The following is a 19,364-nucleotide window of genomic DNA, read 5'->3' on the forward strand; positions in this document are numbered from 1 at the left end:
TCCAAAAATGTAAAAATCTTGAGAGTCATTTTTTGACCAATCGTCTTACTTTCCCTCTGTTTTATATAACAGCAAGGAAAGTAAACAGAAAATGTTAAAAAAATAATAATAATAATTTATTTATAAGTAAAGGAGTTTCAAATAGAAAATCAGCCAATAAGCGTAAATCATATTTTATTTAAATTAATCTTATTGGTTTGTCACACGTTCCGACGTCGATTTAAAAATCAGCTAATTGATTGAAAGTGATGTGGGCGTGGTCGATACAATCATTGGTTAAATTGGCTATAATTATAAACGAAGCATTAAAATTTAAACTGCGAATAGAATTTAATAATTTATTAAATAATATGAAATTAAATATTAACTAAATTATGTATAGGCCTAGATATTCATCTATTGTTCTACATAAAGTGAATGTTTATGTTTTAGGTCTTTGTTTTCGACTATATAATTAGTGTAATTTAATCATTGTATCATTAATGAGGGTGGAGTTAGCGTAAAGTTTAGAGATTAAATTTATTTACGAAAGTTTATTCGAGATTCTTGATTGAATTTCGTTTTTAATTAAAAATTTTATTAAATAAACTTTAATCGGCACAATTTTATATTTTAAACATTGTTTATTCTGCTAATTTAAGTTAAATAGTTCAGAGTTTACTCTCTCTCTTTTTTTTGTTTTTAGTTTATAAAACATTTGAAAATATTGTAAGTTGGTATATAGATATTTCAAACTTGACATTACTTTTTAAATTGTTAATAAGATTAAAATTTGGTTTATGTTAATGGAATATTAATTTAAAAACTTAAGATTATCTTTTTATTTTTAAGACATATTGAAGTAAAAATACTTTAGATTGATAGGTTGGTTAGAGAAAGTTAATTACTAGAAAAAGTAAAAAATAAAATAAAACTAATCAACTTTGTGAAAATTGAAAATATAATTCCTTATGAAAAGTAGTTTAAAAAAATTTCTTTTTAATAATTTTAAAATAATTAAAACAAGTTGAAATGTCTAGTTTACAATCCGAATTAAATATAGACTAATATATTTTATTTTATCTCTCATTTTTTGAAACGAATTTTTAGCTTAAAAATATATATATATATAAAAAATAAAAATTTATTTTTAAAAATCGCAAATTTAACGAATTAATTAAAGAGAATTTTCGGGTATTTATTTTTTATTTATTTATTAAAATTCTTAATAGTATTATACGTTATATTTTCAATGATTTTTAAAAATTAGATTGTTCATAATTAATGCAAAATGATCCATAACTTTGAGTAAGAAGAATAAAAATTTTTCCAAAGATCTCTAAAAACACGTCATTATCTTAATGATGAACAAATGATCGCTAATAATTAAATACTTTTCTGAAAAAGGAGTTGTTAAATTTATTATGTAGTCGTGCTTCTTTCATCCCTTGTCGGTCGTTTATCTCAAATATCTAACATTAAATTGAGACTTACACAAATTTTATGTGTTATAAGTTAGTATGCAGCTGATAGTTTAGTTTGAACTTTTGGAAACAATCAACATTACAACGACTACACATTACAGTTTGACCTTGTTAGGACAATCGATAATGTGCGTCATTATTGACGTCATGGTTACATCGTTGCAACTGCTATGGGTGAAAGATCGGTTTTACGTGTCACTCAAAATTTACATTATCAATTATCTTAAATTATTTGTCTTTTTTTTTTAAAGTTTAGTCTTGATGTATTAGTGAGTCTGAAGTGATAAGCTTCATTACTTTGAAAGTTTGTAAGAAAAATAATTTAATTTAACACATTTTTATGTTATTAAAATAACAAAAGAAAACTGCGTTATAACATTTAAGTAAGTTTATATATTTTAAACCTGTACCCTGTGTTAATTATATATATATATATATATTTTGCTAGAAATAATTAGCGTACTGCTTAAGCAAACTTATAAGAATTAATTTATATATATATATATATATATATAGGCCTATAGATGTAGTTTCTATGCTATAATCTAAGTAGATTTAAGATTTAATAATTATTTATAAATGTACAATATTTTTGTTTTTGTATTAAAATTTATTTTACTATAATATAGATTTAAATGTCATGCCTAAATGCAATGTACTCGAGAGATTGTAGAGACAATATTAAGTTAAAATATTAAAAAATATAATATTCTTCTGTTGAATTTATGAGATAAACTTAGCTAAAGAATCTTCAAATTTTAAACTGCGATTGGTCAGAAATACTATTTTAACGGCGATTGGATGCATAAATTAAAGCAGGAAGAGAGATTTATGCATCACAGGATAAACATATTAAAACACTATAAAATATAATTAAAGTTATTATTTTATCAGATTAATTTAAATATAAAACTTTTTACACAGATTTAGCATAGGATAATTCAAATGTTTTTTTTTTATTTGTGTGTGTGTAATTCTTACTTTATCGGAAAGAATAATAGGTCCTATACTTGAGAGTAATTTGTCCTATATATATTACAGGATAAAATATTTTGTTTGAGTGTTTTAAATTATCATTTAAGATGTTATAAATATGAATAGTATACTTTTATGATTATCTGAAACAATTTGAAACCATTATTTTTCCTGTAATACAATAGCCTAATCACGGATAGGCTTATTTTCTATTCTTCGCGATTCTTTCATTCTACATACGAATAAATTACATAAAATAAAAATTACCATTAGCTTAATTTATTACTTATTTTACTGCTTTCACCTAGTGTTATTTTAGTTTTATTGCTTTCACTTATTTCTCTGATTTTATCTAACGTAAATTTTGTTATCATTCATTTGTATTCTCATCTTGGCACTTTCATTTATTAGTTTTCTGATTTTAATACTTTTTAAAACAATTTTTGCATTATAAAACACATAAAACTTGTACCAAAGTTGGTAAAATTAAATAATACTTTTGTAGCAGACATACAAGAACTATACACTTATTTCTAGTCACTCGTATACGTGTATATTATTAAATACATAATTGTAGATTATAAAAGAATAAAATAAAAGTTAAAATATGAAAATTTTATTATTAATTTAATATCAGTTGTAAATTATTTTAATTTCTTTTCCTTATTTTCATGTTTATTGCTAGAATGTAAACATTTTATATTAAGAATTTCTATTTTAAAATGTCTAAAGAATGTAGTTTTATATTGAAAAGTTTCATTTGAAGTAGTATCATATTGAAAATTTATTTTTAAAAATCTAAAATTTTTTACTGAAAGTAAAAGTCAAAAAGATGCGGATGTCTAAAGACGATTGATGGTGAACATCATCGGTGTGACGTTGATGCATATGTTGGGGATTGTATCTCGTCTATGATGAATTAATCCATCAAAAATATTCTTATTCATGTTATAAATAAAAATATATATTCACTAAAATGGTCGAATTTCAATTTACAGGAGTATCTAGCTATTCTTAAGTGTTAAATTATGATGATTATTCTACACAATAGATTTTCGTAATTGTTTAAGTGAAATATTCTGATGATTCTATTACATGTTTCTATTTTTAATAAATTCGAATTTATGAAAAAATATATTTTTAAATTCTTATGAAACAAAGCAGATCATCGAGTAATTTTAAATTTTGTATATAAATCTTCTTTGAATATTTGCAAATCCTTTTGAAAATCAGTTTTAAAAAAAACAATAAAAAATAAACATAACAAGAAAAACATTTCTGCACCCTTTTTAAGTTAATAAAAACCCACGTCGATCTATAAGAACTAAGCTGCGTTAACCTAAATCGAGCCTTTCAGAGTTTCAACATTTAGAAACAGTGAAAGTAGATTTGACTTTCTTTCCAACGTCATTGGAGACATTTGTCGGATTTCATATTCTCTTAGTTGCCATGGGAACATCATCCAGGTTGTGTCAATAAGATGTGGGAGCAACAAGAAACTTGGAAATATTTATGGCTGCAGAGTGGTCCTTTATTGACACAAAAGATGTACTGATGAATCTGAACTCAATGTGATTGCTTCTAACTATAAAATAATAAGCAGAACTATCCCAAATCTTGGATTTTATTTCGTTTCTCGTATTTTATGTCATATGGAAAAGAAAAAATAAGAAAATCTGTTCTATAAAAGATTCTTATGTTGTATTGTTAATGTTTTTTACTTATTTATTATGACTGAATTTTAATATTTTATATGTTATTCGGATTCTACATTCGCTGTCTATGTACTATACAGATTTATTCTACATTTTATATATTAGCTAAAGTTTTATAGGCTGATTCTAAAGAAATACAAATGCATTTTTTTTTGTTCAATCCTGTATATTATTTAAATATGTAAAATGTATATTTAGATATTATAAAGAGCTTGATAGTAATTTAGAAAAATTTTTTAAATAAGTAACGGTATTCATCTTAAATTTATATTTTGTTTTTCTATGTAAAACATTTGACTAAGTTATAATCTATACACGAGTAAAATAAACAGAAAATGTTTTATTTTATATTTAGATATACGTTTAACATTATAAACATTTTTTATATGAGGTAAACAATTTTTTTTATGTATTAACTAATTTTATTTTTGTCATAAAAGTATTTAATTTATAAGATTTTCTTTGAAATCTATTGAGGAAACTAAGTAGGAGAATATAAGACATCCCAGTTAAAATAAAAAATTAAAACGGTTACTTTAATAATTTAAAATTAGATTTAGAAGCTCGTATAGATTAGTACTTGTTGTAAAAACACGAAAGGATATTTGGAAAGAAGTAATTAGCAGTTGATGACTAAAGAATAAAGAATTGCATGTTTGTTTATCCGTAGGAAAAGAAAAAAAAATAAGAAAAATAAACTTGATGTATTTTTAAATAGAATAAACTTGTACGTAAGTAAAAAGAATGTTCTTAAATAAATATAAATTGAGTAATTTTCTGAACTAAAAATTTATAAGTTAAAAAAAAATTTTTTAAAATGTTAGTTAGTTGCATTAACTTCTAAGAGAGAGAGAGAAATACAAAATTCACATATATTTAATAATATTTTCGCTAATTTATTTTAGGATTTTTGTATAATTTATTAAATCTATTTTTAGTTAGAATAATATAATTACAAATGAATAAATATAAATTAGAATAAAATAAAATTTAAAATAATTATAAATAAAATGCTAATTGTAAAGTAATAAAATGTTTGTTAATGTTCAAAACATGTTCAACATTTTAAAAATTTAATTAAAAACGGTTGCTAGAACGTGAGCTGAAAGGTTTAGTAAGAACGACTGTTACATTTTTTTTTTTAATTATCTCATAAATTATAATTGTAATATATGAGCAGATATTTATAACTAAGTTGAATAGAGCTTTAAAATTTTGAATTGATTTTTCATAAATAACTATAAAAATCGAGAAAACTATCAGAGATAATGGTGTTATTGGAAACAATTAGCACTGTTAACTTACTACCGCAACTATTGGCATAACATGTTACTTGTCAAGCGCATACGCCAAATTTCAATTTTGATATATTTATGTAAAGATACAATACTGTTAAATTAGACAAACAAAGCATCTGGTAATTTTATTGTATGGGACGTAAATTAAACTGAATCGACACTTTGCTCAGTTATTATGCTAATATTTGCTGTTAAATTCTAAATAGAAAATAGCAAATAGTATTATTCTATGGGTTCATTGACAAACCCTTAATGCTGTGGTTTTGTATACATATGAAAGAATTTAAACGAAGGTATAAATAAAAGTGTTACATAAATCTATGGTCAGTCACAACAACTAAGAAAATGAGAGTATAACAAGATTACAGAATGTATCACTGTAACGTGATCGTTGAGTTGGAAAGTAATGATTAGGTTTTAAATTAATTGTGAATTTTTAATTAAAATTACAAGATAAACTTGCCAGCACGGTAGTTAAACCATGCAAAGATAGATTGAAAATAAATAATTTTTTAAATTAGATGATTAAGGTAATCTGTACGGTTTATAACATTTTTTTTTGTTCGTTTGTTTATAGGTTATATTCAAGATAGCACAGATAATTCAAGGATTACCGAAATCACAGAGAATATTTATGTTGGAACTGAAAAACGAGAACAAGAAACGGAGACAATAATGGACTATTGGAATCTTGGAGCCAATCTTTTGCCTACGTTTGACAGCAAAACAGCCAAAAACGTTACTACGCAGCTAGGCCAGACGGCCTATCTACACTGCATCGTAAATAACTTGGGAGACAAAACGGTAAATGCTCTTTCATTCTTTTCTATGTAAATCCCAAAGTAATCTATCAGAACTATTTCGTTCCTTTTCCTATTTTTACAAGTTTTCTTTTGGAAATTGTTTTGTGACAATCGTTCATATTATATTTCAAACGTGGAAAGGATTGATATGGAAAGCATTTGGATAGAAGTTCCCTCTTTTTTTTTGAAAATCTTTAAAAAAAACAAAAAAAAATGTGTTTTGCATTATATATTTTCAAATAGTTTACTTTTGAAAGTTTTTGCCATAAAAAAATGTTTTTATAAACAAAAATTTATTAAAATATACATTAAAATAATTTTTAAAAAAACCATGTTAATTTAATTCATATTTTAAATAACATTCTACAATGTTAGAATTTTAAGTAAGAAATTAAATGTATCCTCTTCCTTTCTTACAGTTTAAAGAAAGATAGATGTAAGATATGCACCGCGTCACATTATTATTAACATAATAATTGTTAATTTTACAATGATCCATCTCGTAATAGATGCATCACTTGAATAATTGTATGCTATTGTTGTCGAAATTTTATAATTCATAAATTCTGAATTGTAATAGCGATTCTATCCATGCCAGTACATCATCCGCGATTCAAACTTGGAAGCAGGAAACTCAATTCTCTCAAGTGTCAAGGATTCTTATTTCCCAAGACTTACATTGTCACTTAAAGAGGCATGGGAGTTGCAGAGGGATGTTGAAAGTTCTAATGATGTTGCAAAAAGGAAAAATATTTTGTTTCATTTTTTTAAGAGAATATTTATTTACTCGTCTATCTTTTAAATTATTTTTAAACATGATTATATACGGGGGAAAAGAAATGTTCAACACGTTACAATATAAATAGCTGTATTAAAAAACCTTAATAATTACCTACACAAATAATTAAATCCTAAATAAATATTTTAAATAGGTTTAAAATAAAATGATTTAATATTTATTTATTAAAACTTTTAATACTATAATATAAACATAAAAAATTAATTTTTAATACAAGCGAGTGCATAAACAAACGAGTTTTATTAATTCAAAATTCGGGAATGTAAAGAATTATATAAAAATAAGAATATTAATAATATCTCTATTAGTTTTATAAATATAAAAAGTTTTACAGAATAAAGCATTTAATTATTATGCAAAGTTTAGTAGTATAAACTTTTATAATTTTATGTATGTATGAATATTGATAAATGCCCTTATATATTAAAATTTTCGTTGACTATGTATATAAAATTTTTATTTATTTATGCTGTTTATATAACATTCATAAATATTTAAGAATTTAATAAAAATGAAAAGGTTTTTGTTGTTTTTTTAAGTTTTATTGAACAAGTAGCCTGTGTAGACTTTTACACAAGACGAACTATTGATAAATACAATTCTATTGGGAAATAGTAAGAAAATTAAATAAAAAAGTTCCTATGAGCAAATGATTTTTCTTTCGATATACAAGATAAAAAAAAACCTGAAGTATTTTCTAACTAAAATTGGTTAGAAATAAAATTTGTTAAAAAGAAAATTAATTGATAAATTGAAATACACAAGATACGCGATTGGTTAAATTGGTAAAAGTGGGTTCCGCCTACTTTCACTAATTTAACCAATCGTCGTTAAACTAAGTATAAAGTCATCCCATCAATGTTTAAAGTCTACAAATTTATCTTATATATTTGTCGAAGACCCGTCTATATTTATAGAAATCTTTCACTTTATTATTATTATTTTTTCTATAGTCACAGTATTACATTTATTAATATTTTATTCTTTTAACATGCAACAACTGTTTAATATACATGATACATTTACATATTATACAATCTCTATATATACAGATAAGAAATTTTACATGCAAATAACTTGTAAATATTAAGAATTTATATCATATTTAAAAAAAAACATATAAAAACAAACACGAAATGGAAAATTTACATGAAAATGTAATTATTTGATACATTTTTAGTTTAAATATTCAAAAAATTAAACAGTTTATATACATTAAATATACAGGAATTTAATAAATAATATAAGATATATGAACATAAAAAAGCATAAAAGAATAAATAAATACAGACGACAAATACATAATATTTTTCGACGTAGATAAGATTTTCTATGACAAATTAGAAGTTAATGTACAGTTAATATGCAGCGGTTGAGAGAACGTAACATTGTTCCTCATTAAAATCAGTTTTGTTGTTTGACGTCGAGAACAATAGAATATTACATTCCGGAAAACACGGTTTTGAAGAGACTCTGGATAACAGTAAATTAGGCATCTCGTGTAAGTCTGAGTCCTATATTCATCGTGTTTATCATCCAGACACAAAATTAGATTTATGAAATTATTTTCGAGCTACTTAAAGTTCTCTATAAATTAATTTTATTCGTCCAAACTATTTAACTAATGTTATTTTTAAGAGAATTAAAATAAAATTTTATTTTTATTTTTTTAAAGTTGAAACTTTTTTATTAACATTTTTAGTGCTTAAATAAACTTTACTTCCCTCGGGAGTATTTTCCTCGCTATCTATAATGAAATAATCTATAGAATGAGAATTGAACGAAGAGGGTCAATCGTGCTATTGTTATGGATCTAGAATGTGTGTAGTTCCCTCTAAAAATACACTTCTGCCCTTCTGAATCTGAAAATAACCTCTGCATCCCTCTGAATGAATCGACAGCTAAAGTGATAAGTACCTACTCCACATACTTAAAGAGAGTAGGGGAAACGAATGATAGACATTTCTACTCCCTTCAGGGTGTAGGGGAGATAAAGCGATTGCATTTGAGTTTCCTCCTGCTAAATGTGTTTAGTAAAATGAAGAGAAGTGCCCACATTATCCTAAAGTTGCTAAAGATGAAAGTAAGCAGACATTAAGGCAAATTTATTCTAAATTATTAACAAGACCTAATTAAAATAGGTCTTTATTTAATGAACAGAAAATTTGCTTAATTAATGAATAGCAAAATTTAAATTATTCCTTAAAGACTAACTTCACTAACTAACTTTCGAATTTTTTTTGAGTAAATGAATAAATGTTAAATAATGTTAATGGTTCGTCTTCTAAATAAGATTCAATGATGTTTAAATTATAACAACAAAGTAAGATTTACTTGTTAATATTTTAAATGTTTGCTAAATAATTATAAATCTTTCTTCATAAATCAAAATAATTAATGATAAAGTCGTAGGAAGAATAATGATGAGCAACCTCTTTGTACGGATGAGTTTAGTTTCTGTCTTTATTTATGCTTTATTAAAATTTAAAACAGAATTACATTAAAATACGGATTTAAAAAAAAAACATTAAAAGGTTCTTTACTAATTATAAAACAAATAGTAAATCTCATTATTTTTGAAGAAAACTAAGAAAAACTATTTAGTTTTTAGTTAGTTTCTAGAGAAAAATCTGTTATCATTCCTGTGAGTAGAACAGATGATGTATATAAATTAATAAACTTTGTAGATATTATTATGGTTCCTGCATAATTATATAATCATATATTTATTAAAAATTTTAAAAAAATTAATAAAATTTTAAAGATTTATATCATTATTATAAACCGAGTTAGGAAAGTAGGAGGGTTAGTCAAACTTGAATACATAACTTATTATTAGCATATTTTAATAAATATTTCTCTGATTAATTTCCTTATCTGTCTATATATAGAATTCATTGGATTATGTCGGAACCTCAGCTAATGTATCAGATATTGCCAATTAGTTTGGTTGGAGCTTGACTAAGATTAATAGTGCCCTATATTAAGTTAATCTAGGAAATAACATGATTTAATAAATACAACCAGTTGTTAGTCTGATTGAATTTCTCTATACTCACCGAATGATACAAATTAAAGTAAGTAACCCCGTTGCTTCCGTTTCTACTACTTCAAAAACATGACCACGTTGCTTTCAATACGACGCTAAAAGAAATCCTTTTTTCTATTAGAATTTTAATACTTTTCCTTTCATATTGACAGATTTATATAGGTATAATCTTATATATTATTATATTATTTATGAAATCGAACAATTAAATCTATAGGTAAAACCGGGTGAGATGCCTAGAAGGGGTTTATTCAGGAGGTTCTCCTAATAATTTTAATCTAAAATATAGAAATAGCCATTTCTTTCGTATGGTTTAGGTGAAATTTAGGTGAATCATACTCAAGCATTAGACAACACCCCTGGAGGTACGGTATAGATGTCCAAAACAGACAAGTGTAATTTTGTTGCCCCCTCTATGTAACGTAGCGTTTTTATTTAACTTTGTTTACTATTATTAAAAGATAACACTTGGCTGTACATGCATTAAACCTATTTCTTCTGGAACCCACAGTTGAGCGAGTTATATGCGTTCATAAAAAACTATAGGCGACTCACCAGTTTTACGCTACATAAAAGTTAAAATATGTATGTATGTATGATAGGTAAAAGGTTATATACTGTTCAACGTATCCGCACCAAGTTTAACGTGAAAATTCTTCGATGGCCCAGATAAATTAGCCAACTTTGTGGTCTCTTCCTCAACTACTCCAAAATCCACCCCTCTTAACTTAAGCCTGAGGAAATTTTTGTGCTTTACAGTTTTATTATTGTAAAATTCAAAGCTAATAAATATACCGTACAGTTTAGTTACTAAAACCATTGTTTTTATCATCCTCTTCCAATCCCAATCTCACTAACCTCCACCCCTTCAAAACCCCGAATAACTTCATTCACACGCAGCTAGTTACATATAAAAATGCCATTTATTTAACAAATTCTTAAAATAAATTACATTATTTAAATAAAATTTAATTTTAAGAGCTTGCATTCTAATTTTGCTCGTTTCAAACTTTTCTAAATGATGAGCAAACTAGAGATATTGTTTAAAATATGATAGATTCAATAAAAAGTAAGTTAACTTAATGAATTCTTCAAACTACACATAAATTGTCTTCGTATTAATATTATATAACTCATCATCTTTTCGACTTATCGACATTCATTCAATAAAAGCATTAAACAAATAACTTAAGACGTCTGTCTAACGGAAGACACAATAAATTATTAAGTAGATTCTATTGAGTTAAGATTTTAGGACGATCGATTATATTCATTTGATTAAGCCTGTAAATATGGATAGATCTATCCGTCTGTTTGGATAATTGTTTAAGAAAGTTCTTAATGTAGGTCAGATATTTATATCTGACACAAGAATCTTTTATCGTTTGCTTCTATACAAATAAAAAAAATCCTATAGATTTTGTTTTATTAATGTAAAAATATATAAATTTTAAGTTATAAAAATTATAAAGTATGCTTTTCATTGATAGATTTGTTAAGAATAATCAATGTTAGACGTGTGTGTCTGTCCTTATCTTTCTCGACAAACTGCAGTTTTTTAGGTCTGTATTAATAACGTAATTTATATTAAAGAAAATGTTTATATCTGAGTTGAAATCATTAAAAAGTTATGCTTGATATACAATTTATGAACGAAATTATCATTCAGACTACAGCGGATATTTTTTATAGATTGTGATTCAAAAGAAAACGTGCATAAATATAGAAAATTACTTTACAGATAAGAAATTATATTGAAGTATTCTAAAAATGGAATAAATTTATACAAACTTACGTAATAGACTTTAAATTTTTCTGTAATACGTCTACAATTACAATCTCACTTTCCACTTCTTTACACCTTCCCAAAGGAATTTGCTATGATCTCAATAAGAAAACGAATTTTACACTGGATGGTTGTCTTACATGTCTCTTACATGATTTTCTTACTTTCGCTCTAACTTTTTCTATCTTCTACTTATCACATGCAACATCGAAAACGTTCACTTGGGAACCGGAGATGCTATGAATTCTTTTGAGATTGGATGACTTACGGGAAATTGAACGATGTATGAGACTTTCAGGCTCTTGTTTCTGGATAAAGAACAATCTAGATCTAAAGATTGTTACGTCTACTTTCGTAACTGTAACTGAGCTTCTTTACTTTTCTCTCAGACAATTGTCTCAAAGAAATCCTTTGACATACCTAGCTCCTGCAGAGATTGTATTACTGATTTGAACCTTTAAGTTTTCAAAAAAGACGCATGACGAACCGATAAAAAAAAAAAAAAAAAAACGTATAGAACCTAGACAAAAATAAGATTGACGTTAAACATTGTTTTGAAGGATATACTCACTTCTAAACGTCTTAGATTCTAACAGAGGAAATGAAACTGTAGTGTTATACTTTATCACTTAGTTCCATTTCATACTGGAGAGTTTAAAAGGCTGTTTTTTTTTAACCTTATTTTTTCGGATCCTTGTTATCGTAAACTATAACTAAATCTATAAACCTGTCGTTTTATCTTACTTTCTAAGCAGAAAATAACTTTTCTAAATTGTTTTCCGAACAGTAAATCCATCTAAATTACAGATAGAACTTGCCAATTAATAGAACTACTTTATCAATATATATATATATATATATATATATATATACCTATATTGTTATCACTAGTTTATAAGCCTATATATTATCGTGATAAATAAACAAAATTTTAAAGCTAAAAATAAAAAAAATAAATAAAATTTTTGACATTTTTATTATTTAGAAAATTATAGTTTATGTATTTTATATATGCTCTGTTTTAGTTTATACCTATTTAAAAAATGATAATAAATGTTTCTGTAGGTCTGTTACTTATATAATAAAATTGAAATATATTTAAATTAATAATTTTATTATTATTCTTTCAGGTATCATGGATTAGAAGAGTAGATTTTCATGTTTTAACAGTTGGACTGGATACATATACTAGTGAAGATAGATTTCAAGCCATCCACATCGAAAATACAAACGATTGGGCTTTACAAATTAAATTTTCACAATTAAAAGATGCAGGTGTTTACGAATGCCAAGTCAGTTCCGATCCTAAAATTAGCTATTTTGTTAATTTGACAGTTTTAGGTAAGTACAACGAAAGAATATAAATATCATTTAGCCTTAGATACTGTATTTTCATAGAGTAAAAATTACTTGGATAGTTTACTTCGCTTTTAATACTGCTTCAATATTAATCCATCGACGTCTGTCATTGAATGACAAAGATGTTTGACTACGTGCCACTGTTGTGACAAGTTGTATTAGAGAGAAGATAAATGTATGCCCCTCTGAAGAATGACTCGAAATTAATGAACATTATTGCTAGCTATCTCAGACAATATATATAGATGAGAAGAGAATATTTTAAGCCGAAGAAAATCGAATATGCTGAACAACTTTTCTTAATGCCATTTCTGTTTAATGTTTCAAACTTTTTTTTATCACATAAGAATTTTCTTTTTTTTTTTCTTTTACTTCTAGTTGAAGTGAAGAAGTGCTTTCCAAAATTAATTTTTAGCTTGGAAATGTGCAATTTAAATTGCTTGACGGACTTTTATGAAAATTTAGGTTTTTTGGTTATAAATTGAGAATTAAAGTTGACCTTTTTTTATTATTATTATTAGTATTAAACCCGTTTTAAATTTATTGCACTATTTCTTTTATGGTTTCTATCCCGAAAAAAAAGCCTTCTTTCGTAACATTATAGATATTATCTGATAATTTGAGAAGTGAGTATAAAGTATTTTATGTTAGATTAGTTTAATTCTTGTTTATTTTGTTAGTAAATTAAGTTTCTATCCAGTTAAAATAAAGATTGATGTCGAGTTTCCAATGTTTTTAGCAATTAACTTTAATTAAAATTTTGCCATATTTTACTGTAAATTTATAACGTTAGACAGATTTTAATCTTAAAAAACTATAACCTTTAACCTTTTATAAAGTATACGTTTATATATTTTTATAATGTCGAATCTTTAGCTTAAATCTTTAACACCAGAAAGGATAAATTTATGAAGCGTTATGCTCGAGTTCTAAATACTTTTTATGGATTTTTTTTATTATTATTATCTTAGCTAAGCAAATTTTCCTTTCTTTTACAGTAGCTAAAGCTGCAATAAACGAAGCACCAGATTTATACGTCAAAACAGGGAGTTCAATCAACTTAACTTGTATTATAACTCAAAGCCCAGAACCTCCTATCTTCGTCTTCTGGTATCACGATGATCGAATGATTAATTATGATTCTACTCGAGGAGAAATAACAGTTCAGAAATTAAATGGTGATGTTGCTATTAGCAGGTTGTACATTAAAAATGCTTTACCTGCCGATTCAGGAAATTATACTTGCGGCCCTTCAAATGCTCAGCCAAGTAGCATCACAGTACACATCTTAAACGGTAATTAAGTTTTACAACTTAATTATACGTGATCAAAATAAAAATATAATGGCAGAGATTGATTAAAACAGTGAGTAGATTAATAAAATATTTTTGTTGTATACTAAAATATTATAATTTTTAATTATTAAACATTAAAAAAGAAATCAAGTTTCTTCTTTGCTCTGATCAATCTTTGTCAATATGTTACTAATATCCATTTATATAATGTATTATCATTTTTTTTTTTTAAATCTTATCTTTGTAAGAGGAAAGAATACAATCACACAGACTTTTATATCTATATATATATATATATATATATATTAAATTTAAATAATAATAATAATGATAATAAAAAAAATTTGCTCTTACTACTTCAGAATTGGACGATTATGAAAAACAGATATGTTTTTCATCTTTAAAGTCATATTAATGCATTATAATGATAAGTTACTCTCGAAAAACGTCAAATTTAATCCGTTTGAGAATATTCATTTTAAATTACATTTCTCTGATTATCTAGGTCCACACGTTTCTTTATTTTTTATTTTATTTTTTCCTATTTTAAAAATGTCATTTCGTATTTTAAAAAGTTTTTTAAAAAACCCCTTCAAAAATTAAACTAAAATAACAAAAAAATTTTTTTTCTATAATTTTTGTGGGAATTTTAATTAAATTTTATTAATCCTGTGAATTAGCTGATTACGATTAATCGATTCAATTTTTTTGCTCTTGCTCTAATCTAGTTGATGTTTCTGTTAATGATGATTAAATAGATGATTCTTATTAATAATTCTAATTAAATGGATGATTTTCTTAATGAAATTAACGATTTTGTGAATTATTAAGCGGATGATTTCGATAATGATTTTAGTTATAGATGTTAAGTTAATCACATTATCGATTCTTGAACATTGATTATGATGATCGTATTAGTGATTGGATAATTAGTATAATCCATATAATTTATAATTTCTTTAATCCGATTTAAATGTTATTAATTAGAGTTAATAATTATAAACAAATTCGATAATACATATTTATAAAGTAAATATACAGTATATAGCTTACATAATATTACAAAGATGAATATTTTATAATAAAATGATTCAAATAACTCCATCGTTTTCTGCCCATAGTATCTTCGTGGGTATTCATCAGACAATGTTTATTCATAGTTTTAAATAGAAATCTTATCTTTAACAGTAATTCTTAACTGGACAGGATACAAAGAATAATTAGATCAATTAAATGGTTATTCATGTATGTACAGTACTGTACATCAGTAGATTGCAGAGTCTTTTGCTTTTAACTCGTGCTCTATTCTTCCTTCAATGAATGTACAAAGATCTAGTATTATTCTTTAGAGAATAGATAAATATCGTCATTGCGAATAATTGAAAGTGTTTTATATATACGAACTTTTAACTAAATTTTCACAGACAACAACTGGTTGGACAATAGAACAATACATTAAAATACAAGAATACAGTAATAGTGATTTGTATTTATTGTATTGTACTTAAAGCAAGATAAAGTTTAATAAATAATTTATTTATGATAATTTATTAAACTCCAATTTTGCTTAAATTTAATTTTAAAAAATTTAGCAACGAGTTGTGTAACTTTCCCTGGAAAAAAAAAATTTAATTTTGTGTGGCGCCATCTGTTATGATATTTTATTAAATTTTTTTTTGTATTATTAATTATCATAAAATGTTCATTTTGAGGATAGAGATGTGTTTATAAAAAATTGCAAATGATAATGAGGAGTAAAATTTTCATTAATTCCGACGTCATTCGAGATATGACACACGATCCCCTTTATCTCCCCATCTCACTGACCTTTAACCTGCAAAATTTAATAGAATAAATCCCTCTAACACACAAACCTCCCTGCAAAATTTTAGGAATTTGCAACAAAAAGGTACAGTACAAGCGTTATTAAGTTTTAAAGGGGATGAACGAAATCATGCCCCCTACACACACACACACACTAACATCCACACATGCAGAAAAAACTCCCCAATTTTTTGCATTTTTCGACGTTTCAAGATCCTTTGAGTCTAAATATGTAAAAAATCTTAAGAGTGGGTTATTTTTTGACCGATTGCCATACTTTCTCTCTTTTATAACATATATAACAGCCCTGAAAATAATTAAATAATACTTTTGCTTTATTCTGTTTTTATAATTATTCATTATTACAAGTATAAGACGAAATATTGAATGATTCAGTCAAAGAATCAACATTAAAATTACTTTGATTCATATACTGTAATAAATATAACAATTAACAGTATATAATCTAAAAATGAGATAATAGAGAAGACAGACAGAAATACTTTTTAATCATTGAAAATAGATTAATAAACGAGTGTGATTCGGGTTCGAATCATGTTAATACCATGCTAACTTATCATAGGCAATGTAGATCATCATCATCCTTAAAATTAATTCATGGTAATCGACCCATTGCGGGTCAGGCCCGCCTATAATGGTTTCTACTTGTGGCTGATTATATACTCTATAATGTGATGGTGTCTCGCGTTAATTAATCAATCAGCCAATCAAAAAGAGCTCAAACGTGAATTATCCAATCCATTTACTGATTGTAAACTAAAATAATACACTAGAAACGAATAAGAAACTAGATTATATTATGAGAATTCATAATCTTTTATTGAGAACTTCAAATTTGATCGGGCATAACGTGATATCACGTTATGCCCGATCAAATTTGACGATTCCATTCGTGATTCAATCTGTATCCAGTCGATCGAATACATCCAAAATTGATATTTATCTTGAAATATTTTAGCCAATAAAATTTCATGTTTTTTTTCTTTCTTTATATTATTAATTCTGCCTACTTCTTATCTATTGCAATTATTTTCTGTTTTATAATTTTTGGTTAATGTTACCTATGGTTCCAAAATGGCGGCTCGTCACTGATTCCAGCAAATAGAAGAAAGGAAACAGTGGGGACACTGTTCTAACCTAACCTAACCTATTCTAATAATTTTGTTGGTAATAATTATGGTAATTTATTAGAATAGGTTAGGTTAGGTTAGAACGTGCGTCCCCACTGTTTCCTTTCTTCTATTTGCCTGGAATCAGAGACGAGCCGCCATTTTGGAACCATAGGTAACATTAACCTAATTTTTAATTACGTATAAAAACCACATAAAATATAATATAAAATAAAAGAATAATAAAACTAAAATACAGTAAAACCTGCCTAAACGGAACAAATTCTTCGGAATGGAGCGATTATTTTCATGTTAAAAATAAACACAAACCTGTCAAAGCAGTTAAAATATTCGGCACTGTGCGATTCCGGCTTACACAGGTTTTACTGCACACAGATTTATATATATATATATATTTATTTATTTATTTACACATTTATTTACATAAATTCTGATTTAAAAAATTTATTTTCAGGTGAAAAACCAGCTGCCATGCAATACGACAGCAAAGGTTCCCATTCCGGAAGTAAATCGTTAAACCCCGAATTTACGACATTATATATACTTCTGTCCATCCTGTGGTCGGTACTTAGGTGAATTGACTCGAACTGTTAATAAGATGTGCGATACGAACTGTTCTCAGGGTGAAAATGTGGCCACAGTTTGGAGTAATAAGTATGAATGTGTAATATGTGTATGGCTGTGTGTATGTTCACTCTGAACTAACTTCCCATTGTGGAATTTCATAAAAAAAATATATATAAAAAATAAAAAAATAAAATAAAATCATCATTCAACGATGAATAAAATCTCTGTATAACATATGAAGAAATATTGGACTAATTTTTTGACCGCAGAAATTTTGGTCAAAGTGGTTTTCCGTCGGACTTGTGTCGTTTTATTAATTGGATAATAAAAAAAAAAAAGTACAACACATTGCCAGAATGGAGGTTTCGAATTGCCTTATTTTAACTTCCTCATTGCTCATGAAGTTATATAAAGTACTGTGGTTAAATAAAATTGTTTTGTTTCAGAAGTTGTAAATCTTGAAAATGTATCATTAAAAAAAAGAAGTGAAAAATGATTTTGGACTTGGAAACTTGTAAAGCAAAATAATAATAATAATAATAATAAAAACAAATTTTTCATTAATTCACGTGAAGTATACAGTATTTTTTAAAGAGTTTTCAAAGATTCAAAAATATGTGTAAAAAAAAAAACCAGTAATAATAATAAAATAAATGTAACTAAAATATTTCTATAGTAAAATATTCTCCAAGTCTAAAATGATTTCAACTTTTTCAGATACGTCCACCATGTTTATGGACCCAGAATTAATTTAGTTATGTTTTTAGAAAAATTAAATACTACTTTTATTCCAATATAATTGTATTATTAATGGTTTAATTCATTAAAAAAATTTATTTATATCATGTAAATATATATATATATATATATATATTTAATTTGTTGTTTATTATAAAAATATTTTATAAAATATTGAAGTTAATATATCAATGTGAAAATTTTAAATAATATTAAATAATTTTAATTAGCATTTTCGAATTTTAAATGTAATTTAATGATTTGCATTAATTAGTATAAAGTAATTATGTTATTAGTATTATTATTATTATTATTATTATTATTTTATTTTAATTATGAAATTTTATTTAAAGTGTACATGATCGTGAGTAAAAATTTACATATCAAAATTGTTCTATTTACTTATTTATTTATTTTTTTTAATTTTTATATTGTTATTATTATTTAATTCTATTTTTATTTTGTATAAGAAAAAATAGCATTTTTTTGAATAGTAGAAAAAATTCTTTCTGTAACTAGTTATTTCTCTGTTAGAAAACACT

The 19,364-nt window shown here is 25.3% G+C and overlaps 1 protein-coding gene across 2 annotated transcripts in view; it reads left to right on the forward strand.

Moving 5' to 3' along the window:
* LOC136989380 (neurotrimin-like) overlaps nucleotides 1-18,637 on the forward strand; it is a 42,454-nt gene extending 23,817 nt beyond the window's left edge. Inside the window, exons 2-5 of one of the 2 annotated variants that reach the window (XR_010882910.1) lie at nucleotides 6,029-6,255; nucleotides 13,019-13,229; nucleotides 14,246-14,612; nucleotides 17,972-18,078. Coding sequence is in view for 1 of the 2 variants with exons in the window: in XM_067287501.1 (XP_067143602.1) it covers nucleotides 6,029-6,255; nucleotides 13,019-13,229; nucleotides 14,246-14,542; nucleotides 17,972-18,093 (857 nt within the window). In the remaining variant the exon portion in view is untranslated. Of the gene's footprint in view, nucleotides 1-6,028; nucleotides 6,256-13,018; nucleotides 13,230-14,245; nucleotides 14,613-17,971 lie in introns of both variants that reach the window. The other variant, XM_067287501.1, reaches the window with a different exon arrangement.
* The last annotated feature ends 727 nt before the right edge of the window (nucleotides 18,638-19,364 follow it).

This window comes from Centruroides vittatus, unplaced genomic scaffold (genome assembly GCF_030686945.1).
Source record: "Centruroides vittatus isolate TY-2023 unplaced genomic scaffold, ASM3068694v2 scaffold_490, whole genome shotgun sequence".
Classification (NCBI taxonomy): domain Eukaryota; kingdom Metazoa; phylum Arthropoda; class Arachnida; order Scorpiones; family Buthidae; genus Centruroides; species Centruroides vittatus.